The sequence below is a fragment of the Diachasma alloeum genome, unplaced genomic scaffold (assembly GCF_001412515.2).
Source record: "Diachasma alloeum isolate Michigan unplaced genomic scaffold, Dall2.0 Dall_scaffold_00180, whole genome shotgun sequence".
In the NCBI taxonomy this organism is placed as follows: domain Eukaryota; kingdom Metazoa; phylum Arthropoda; class Insecta; order Hymenoptera; family Braconidae; genus Diachasma; species Diachasma alloeum.
The window spans coordinates 1502533-1511536 of record NW_021680346.1 but is presented as its reverse complement, the minus strand read 5'-3'; the positions used below and the strand labels follow the sequence as shown (position 1 = coordinate 1511536).

The following is a 9004-nucleotide window of genomic DNA, read 5'->3' as shown; positions in this document are numbered from 1 at the left end:
TAGTAGTTGGCTGGGAATTTATTTTTGAAGCAGAGTAAAATAGTATTGCTGTTTTTTTAAATGTTGTTGGATAAAAAAGTGAAATGTGTAAATATTTTGTGAGGCGGAGGCAATTCTAAATTGCGGGAAATCATTGAAATTCAGTTATTTGAACGGTTTCAAATCATTTTTTAATTTCTAATGTAATGTTTAGGAATGCATTCCCAACGCAGGGTTGCCAGACTTTGGAGATTTATAGCCACAACCTGTACAATTTTAAATGGGGTGACGTCACGATCTGGTAACACTGTCCCAACGTTGACAGCCAACATTGGGCCAATGTTGATAGTTAATAGTGTCTCAATGTTAGCAGCCAACATTTCCCCAATATTGGTAGTCAACATCTCCCCAACGTTGGCAGCCAACATCGCCCCAACGTTGCCCCAGCGTTGATAGCTAAAGCTACCCCAATGTTGGCTGCCAATATTGTCCCAACGTTAGTAGTCAACATTACCCCAACATTGATATCCAACACTTTCCCAATGGTGCCCCAAGGTTGATAGCCAAAAGTGGCCCAATGTTGGCCCTCAACATTGCCCCAACATTGATAATCAACATTACCTCAACGTTGGCAGCCAACATTAATTTTTTTTACCTTTTCCTGAATATTAGTTTTACAATAATTTTTTTAATTCAAATAATTATTTTCGAAATTCTCGAGAAACGATCGATCACATAAAATGGTCTAAAAATGGCATCTTGGAAATGCTGAGGCCAAATTAAGTTATCCTGACACAAAAAAAAAACATTTCGAATTTGACGAGTACCACGCCGCCACCCGAAACCAACAACAATTTCCAGTTAAATAAAATGCAAATTAAAACTCGTGGATAATTACCTCAGCCAATGAACTCTGAATGGCATAAATGAAGACTCCCATTGCCCCAACGAGTGCCGCTGCGCACTGAAGCTTCAAAAAATTCAACCACGTACGGTTTTTCCACAGATGAAATACGAGAATAAATGATGATATCGTGCTCTCCAAAAGACACAGTTCACACCCCAAAAGAACTATGAACGTGGTTTGGTTATCGTGCGCCAGTGCATCTTTCGTTGCTCGGGCAGTCAGAAATACCGCGAAAGTTCCTGGCTTTGTGCACAGACACTGGGTCGAGCTTTCATCCCTGATTAATGTTGCTGAACACGAGTTCAAATCCCAGGACCCCGTGTGGTCTTCAACGCCACAGGATACGTTCCACGAGCCAGTGATATTCTGCAGATATCGCATTCTAAGTTCTATCTGGATTTTCGAGTAACTGCGGTCGTCGAGGGCGGGGGAGAGGGCCACCGTTACTAGACGAGAGTGAAAACGATACTCCAGGTCGGTTCCGTCCCTGGTACATTGATTAAATACTCAGATATTCATTTAATTGTATTTTTTGTTTTGTTGATTGAACGGTGAAAATGAAGAATTTATTTGTTAGCAGTTGAATAATTTTTTGGAGTGTATTTCACGTGTAATAGTTCTTCATTCGCATTGAATAAATCATTTATTTGATGTAATTGAAACATTTTTTAAAATTAAATATTAATTTTCAACAGAAATATTGTTGAAATGAATTTAAAAAATTGTGATATATGCAAAAGTTGTTTGAAAGGCTTCACAGGAATATTGATCAATCACTCAAACATTAGTTTCATTATATTTTTTATTTATTTGATTGAGTAGTGAATTTTGTAAAGAACGAATTTATTAACGTGTGTTAATTCTTCATTTCGATTGAGTAAATCATTCATTTCATGTGATTAAGACATTTTTTAAAATAAACGTTCATTAGTAACAAAAATATTGTTGAAATGAATTAAGCAATATTGATTTAGATTTTATATATTTTTCCAGTTGACAAATATTTCTCAATTTTTTTTAGGAGCTATTTATTAAAAAGAAAAGTGAAGTGTAATTCAAATTATTACTCACTCCAGTTCCTTAACATACGTAGTTGGCAGGAATTTTGTAATATTCTTATAAACAATGACAATTCCACTGAACGTCTTATTGATATTGGCATCGATGTCTGATTTCATGAGGCGAATTGTTATACTATCACTGTACCAATGGGGATACCTGGAAAAATGACGTTAAATTCGATTTTGCCAGCGGGAGATTTTCATGAAATTCCAGATTTCATTGAAGATCTAATGAAATTACAAATTTTTGAACAGCGAGATTTTCAGGGGATGAGAATCCCTCATGTTACTTAAATTTTCAGCCAAAATATGAAGATTTAGTACTGAATTATGTTGAATTTTCAATTCATTGAAAATTCATTTGAACATATTCTTGAATTTTCGACGGAATTCCATTCATAATTTCTGATTTCAATTCATTTTCTTGGAATGATTAAACTGAAATTCACAGTTTTCATTGATTTTTCCATGAAATTTTCAAATTTGTAACAATGAAAATCCTTCGAATTCCAGGGAATATATTATTTAATTAAAATTTCTAAAACTCATGCCAAAATTTTCAGGAAAAAGAATACGTATGAGAAAATTTGATAATAAAAGCTGGCGAATTCGTTATAAAATTCTATTGGATGCGTGTTTTTTTCAACAGAAATGTTCAATAAAAAATAATCTATAAAAAAAATTAATAAAATAACTTCTAATAATTTTTTTTCCTACGGAAAATTCCTCGGGCCAAATTTTCCAAGTCGTTTTATTTTATTTTTTCATAAAAACCGACGGAACATTAAGTGAAAAAACTTGGAAAATTCATGTCGAAGAATTTCTATAGAAAATCCCTCAATAGAAAAAGTTAAGAAAAGCATAAAAAGATGAAATTCTACTGATTTTTTTGATTAAATCAATTTCAATTGGACATTTTGTCAGAGAAACTCGCAGTGAAGTTGTGGAATTCTTCAATAGGATCGCAAGTCTAATAGAAATGCAATTGAATTCTCTAGGTTTTTCTATGAATTTTTTTCGTGCGTGAATAAATAAAATTTTCACATTCATTAAATGAAATCCTAGAAAATAAATAAACAGATAGAAAAAGGAAATAAATGAACAAAAAAAATTGTCCACAAATACTACTTACATGTAATCATCCACCGGCACCCGTAGCAAGTACTCCCTCCAGTCATCCCCAGCCCCATGTAACGCCTGAATATCGACAACGACAGATGACAGTGCCAAGTGCTTATACGGATAAATTAAAAGTCTTGTCCAATACTCCAAATTCCTCAGGCTGAGTTGCTGGAGGAGCAACTGCTTATCACGCGTCAGTACAGAGTTCTCATCGGTCAGTATCCTATTAATTATCCTCGTTAACACTTCGGCGGAATTGTACAAGTCATCGAGATCGTTTATTGAGCTTTGATAGTCCTCGATCATCGCGAGTATACTTAAGAGTCTATCGCCTTCGCCCGGGTACAGGGGTAATTTTCGGGATCTCAGTGCCTCCCACAGTGAGGTGATTGTCTTTGAGCCTGTTGTGTTTTGATAGCCTAATGTTAAACTTCGAAACTGAAAATTGAAAATTGATGAGAACGAAATTCAAGGGGGAAGGAAGGCCAAATGGTTCGAGTCCAACTAGTTTTCACGTAAAAAAAAATCATTCGAAAAAAAATTCAAATTCAATTTTTTTTTGTTTGAATTGAATTTTGTTTGCAAAAAAAATCAAATTCAATTTTTTTTTGGTTGAATTGAATTTTGTTTGGAAAAAAAATTCAAATTCAATTTTTTTTTGTTTGAATTTTTTAGTTGAAAGAGAAAAAAATAGAAAATTCATATTGAGGAATTCCTACAGAAATTATCCTATAGGGAAAATAAAATTTTAGTGTTTTTTTTTGGTAAAATAATGTCCATTGGACATTTTTCAACGCGCAGTAAAATTGTGAAATTTTACAATAGAATCGACCAAAAACTAATCGAATTTTCAATAGAAGTTCAATTGAAATCTCATAGAATTTTGCACAGAATTCACTAGATTTTTCTATTAATTTTTTCGTATGCCTCTTGTTGAGTTTTTTAAACGTCTCGAACTAAAAAGGGAACAGCAAAGTTTTTGGTCAGAAATTTCTTGTGGAGAAAAATTAGAACTACGAAAACAGTTTGAACGGAAATTTTCTATCTCTAAGATATTTAATTAAAATTGTTGTTAAAACATAATTGATTCGAACCATTTCACCAATTTTCTAGTGAATTCATCATTGATGGAGATTAAGGATATCCAAGTACTGATACGGAAATTTCCAGAATGTAAATCCATGATAAAATTGCAAATTACATTTCGGAAAGACGTGAAAATGATTTATTCTTTCAAAAACATGAAAAAATTTGATTTTTCATAAATAGTGTTTTAAATATTTTTATCAATTTTATTATGAATAATAAAATTATTGTTCAAAAAACGAAGAAGAATAATTTATTAACATGTGATAATCTTTTATTTAAAACAAATGAATTATTTATTCCTTATAATGAAGAATTAAGGAGTTCATTAATTAATTTCAAACAAAATTAACAAATAATATATGAATTCAAAATTAATAATGAATTCTATTCTAATAATTATTTACAATTTAATGATTAGAATGGAATTCATGCATTATTAATGAATCAATAATTATTTTTTAATAAATTCAAACAAAAATATTGTTAAAATGAACAGAAAAATAAAAAATAAAAAATTTTATTCCCTTCAAATGTATTATTTTTCCGGGCGGCTCAGGATCAAATGAACCAAAAAAAATAGTCAAAGTACTTGGATATCCTAATGTCCAATTAATTCGATAATTACATTGGAATAAGGTACTATGAACGGTTGATATGAACACTCTGAGAAATCAGGCAACTGCCAGACGGACGTCGTTGCGTCTCTCATGGAGCAGAGTCTCGACACTCTGGGCCCAATGAAGCCCCTGGGGCACTCCAGGAGGGCCTCTGAATTGGGCCCAGTCTCGGGCCAGATCAACCCCCACGAGTTATCCCGAGGACATATTGGTATTAGCGTGCGATTCACCACTTCAACTCTAACCGACATCGAACGCTGGGCTATGTTGCAAGTATATATCGCTGATTTCTGGAATTATATTGTGAGGGCAATACAAAACGAGTGGGGAATTGATTTTCTTTTTGGATAGCATTTTTGCTATTTTTGCTAATCAATCCATTAATTAATTATTAATGAATTAAAAATTAATTATTTAATTAATTAATACGTAAATAATTGAATTATTACATTGAAATGATTAATAATTACAAATGGAAAATATAATTTAAAATAATTAATATAATAATTAATAATGTATTAATTAATTATTTTAATTTTTAATTAATCAATTGAATAAATAATTAATTGTTTTCTAGAATTTAAAACGTATATCCAAGTCGAAGAATGGAATGGAAATTAATTACATCATTCACAAGCACATAATGAATGCAAATCCAAGAAGGAAGAATTAATAAATTTCATTATGAATTTTACTTTAATTAATGGCGATGGATAGGGCTCAATAATATCTACATTAAAAAAATAATTAGATGCCATCAATTCATCAGCCAACGATTCAAGAGACTCTTTGTCAACACAAGTCTAAAAATTTCATTTTTACTAACAATAAAAAAACATTATTATAAAAAAAAAAATTTTTTTCTAATACAAAAAAAATATATTTTCTTATAATACAAAAAATCTTCGGAAATGAAAAAAAGAACATCACGAAGACACTTGTTCCAGACACGAGAAGGAAACGAATACAATTGGTGAAACGAAAAATCTCGATTGTCAGTGATTTTTATATTTTCACAGATTGAAAAACTCAAACAAAATTTTCCATCATTCAACTTTCGTACTGAGATTCATGAAATCCGGAAGATATTCCACGGAGACTCATGCATATTTCTGAAAGTTGAACCGAATCCGGAGAGATTTGGTAAATCTCCATAGGAAGTGGCCAAAACCGCACGATAAAGTTGGCAAAGTATTGAAGAATTTCCATAGCTCTGATAACTACTAAACTCGAATCTAATATGATCAATACCTTCGGGATTATGTTTTAATCAGGAAGATCTATTCGACCTGCATGTAAACATTTTCCAGAATATTTCAAATGCGTGCACAACTTTAATTGTTTATTTTTATTTAAATTTAGTTTCAAATGTAACGATTTTTCATGAAAATTCTACTGAATATGTATTGGAACTATAAGAATTTTATTAGAATTCCATTCAATGGTATTTGTTTTTTGTAGCAATTCAATTGAAAATTATGCCACATAAACATTTTTTTATAAATGATATTTGTTTCTAAAAAAATGTTTGTCGCATAATTTTTAATTGCTTTGTTGTTTATCATTTATAAAAAAATGTCTCTAGATGTTGATTTTTCTGTTGTTTTTTGATAGATTTTATTATGGGAAATAAATAAAAATACAGCAGAAAAAAGTCGGAAAATTTACGGTCGCGAATTTCTATAGAAAAATAAAAATCTTTTGACTTTTTTCTATCAAATATCCCTTAACAAAATTAAATTTAACCAAACGTTATATAATCTTCTATAGAATCAGCGCAAAAAACAAAATTATTCAATAAATCTCTAACAGAATTTTTTTTATTTAATGTGTTTTTCTATTAAATTTTTTCCTTCACCCGAGCCATTTGTAGAATTATATTTGCCTCCCAATTATTCCGAGAGTACAAATGTTGTAATTATGAGTGAAGTTGATACTCATCGATTGCAACGAGTTCCGAGTTCTGTTGCGCAGAGATATTTATATTCGTTTGTATAAGCGGGTGGAGCAAGCGATAATTACAACGATTATTCTGGTTTTAATTATTTCAATTAATCGTTAATTTTCGTTATTATTCTCTCGTGGGGTAACGTCGATTGTCTTTTATTCTCATTTTTGCATGCGTATGTTTTAAATTTTTTTTTCATTACACACGAAAAATTTTGTATAAAAAAAATTCGGTAGAAAATTTTAGTGGAATTCTATACAATTTTTTTTAATGAGACATTTTCTCTAGAATTCCTCGACGCGGTTTTTCCAAGTTTTTTGTACTTTATTTATCTTGCAGTTTTATTAGAAAAATTGAACAAAAAAAGTAAAAAAAATTGGGCCGAGAAATTTCTATAGAAAATATTTCAATAGAATAAGTTGAATTGAAAAATAGAATTCTTTTGACTTTTTCTATAGAATATTTTCCATAACCATCTTTATAAAAAAACGCGTAAATAAATTGCAGAATTCTTCAAAATTGTGGAATTCTATATAATTATTTCTAATGAGACATTTTCTCTAGAATTCCTCGACACGTTTTTTCCAAGTTTTTTGTACTTTATTTATTTTCTATTTTTATCAGAAAAATTGAACAAAAAAAATTGCAACGCGCAAATAAATTGCAGAATTTTTCAATAGAATCAAAAATTACTAGAAAATTCAATAGAAATCCCCGAATGTCCTACCGAATCCGCAGGTATTTCTATAATTTTTTTTTCGTGCGTATTTCACTCATTTAAGCCTTTAATTATCTTCTCCTTTCTCTTAAAAATTAATTAGTTATTTAGTAGTAGTATATATTTATTGAATTCTTCCAGAAAATACAAAGGACTTCCATTCCATTCTTCCATTTCATTTTCCTTCTTTAAAATACAATACCAATAAATTCATAATAATAGTAAAAATAAAACAAAACAAAAATAAAAATATAGCAAACTTCGATTATGGAATGATTTTGTCATTCATTTATTTTGTGTTTTTCACATTAAAATTTAAAAAACGATGAATCAAGTAAATGAATAAATAAATGAATAAATGAATAAATAAATTAATTTTTGATTTATTAACAATAATGACCCCATTGTCACGAAAATAATCCAGCAAAATGTTTACCTGAGCATTAACGATCTTCAGAATGCTCCCAGCAGGATAGAGATCCTCCCAGAACTGATGCCCCGGTTCCAACTTGAGCAGAGCCCGATTCTTCGTCCACCCAAAGCCAATCCCAAGACTCCTCATATTCGGAGTGATACACAACAATTGAAGATTATTTCCTCTTTCGATGGTGGCACTCATGGGCACGACTTTAACGTCGGGCACGTCTCTGACATCGATATGAATATTCTTGCACTGCTCCATTCCCCAATCAACCACTCGACACGTGTATTGACCCGCGTCTAATAGAGTCGCTTTGTCGATTGTCAAGAGTGATGTATGCGTGTCTGAACCGTCATCTGGCAGTTCTCGATGCCATATTTCTCTGGGAGGATTAATGCTCTTCGTGAATACAAATGGATACAGGGCCGATCGATCTGAGTTTAGGACAGATCATTTCACACGTTTTTTTTTAAAGTGGAGGGTTTTGAAAGAAAAATTCGGAAGGGTTTTTGCTTTTTTATGCAAGACATTACGTTTTCTAGTTTGAAAAAAACCATTAGAAAATTCCGGTCGAGAAATTCATTTTTAAAAATCGCAAAGAAATTAGTCTCAGATTTTTTGAAGAAGTTTTTTAGTTTAAAAACGCAGGAGCTGCGAATTTTTCAATAGAATCTTGGGAAAACCGATGGAATTCTCAATAAAATGAAATTTGCTGGCAAATGCACTAGGGTTTTTTAGTTTTATTGTTCTTGAAAATTTTATGCAACGCATTACATTTAAATTTTATTGTTATTGAAAATTCAAGCTTTCATTGAAATATCCAAGATACGCTTCACACGAAAAACCCAATTTATTTGCAATTTCAGGAACGATTTCCTTTTAAATTGAATTCAAACTCCCAACCATCACCATCATCATCATCACCCCTGAAATTCCAGAAATTCCTGCCAGTGTAACCGAATGAAAAATGAATTCACCTCGTGGATTTACTGATATTGACAAGCATGTCGTCCTTATACCAGACGAATTTAATCCCCTCGCTCCCCTGGGCGACGCACGACAATACGAACTGATCCCCCAATCTCACCTCGTGCTCACCGACCCGCAAGCTCTATCAACAAAAAAGACGAGATTATCAGGTG

At 31.4% G+C, this 9004-nt stretch overlaps 1 protein-coding gene across 2 annotated transcripts in view; it reads right to left on the bottom strand.

Moving 5' to 3' along the window:
* LOC107045354 overlaps positions 1-9004 on the bottom strand; it is a 48940-nt gene that overhangs the window by 5342 nt on the left and 34594 nt on the right. For both annotated transcript variants that reach the window (XM_015267623.1, XM_015267631.1), the window contains exons 9-14: positions 8840-8973; positions 7878-8244; positions 4784-5065; positions 3080-3507; positions 1958-2104; positions 878-1373 (exon numbers count right to left, since the gene is read on the bottom strand). In XM_015267623.1, the coding sequence (XP_015123109.1) occupies positions 878-1373; positions 1958-2104; positions 3080-3507; positions 4784-5065; positions 7878-8244; positions 8840-8973 (1854 nt within the window). The remainder of the gene's footprint in view (positions 1-877; positions 1374-1957; positions 2105-3079; positions 3508-4783; positions 5066-7877; positions 8245-8839; positions 8974-9004) is intronic.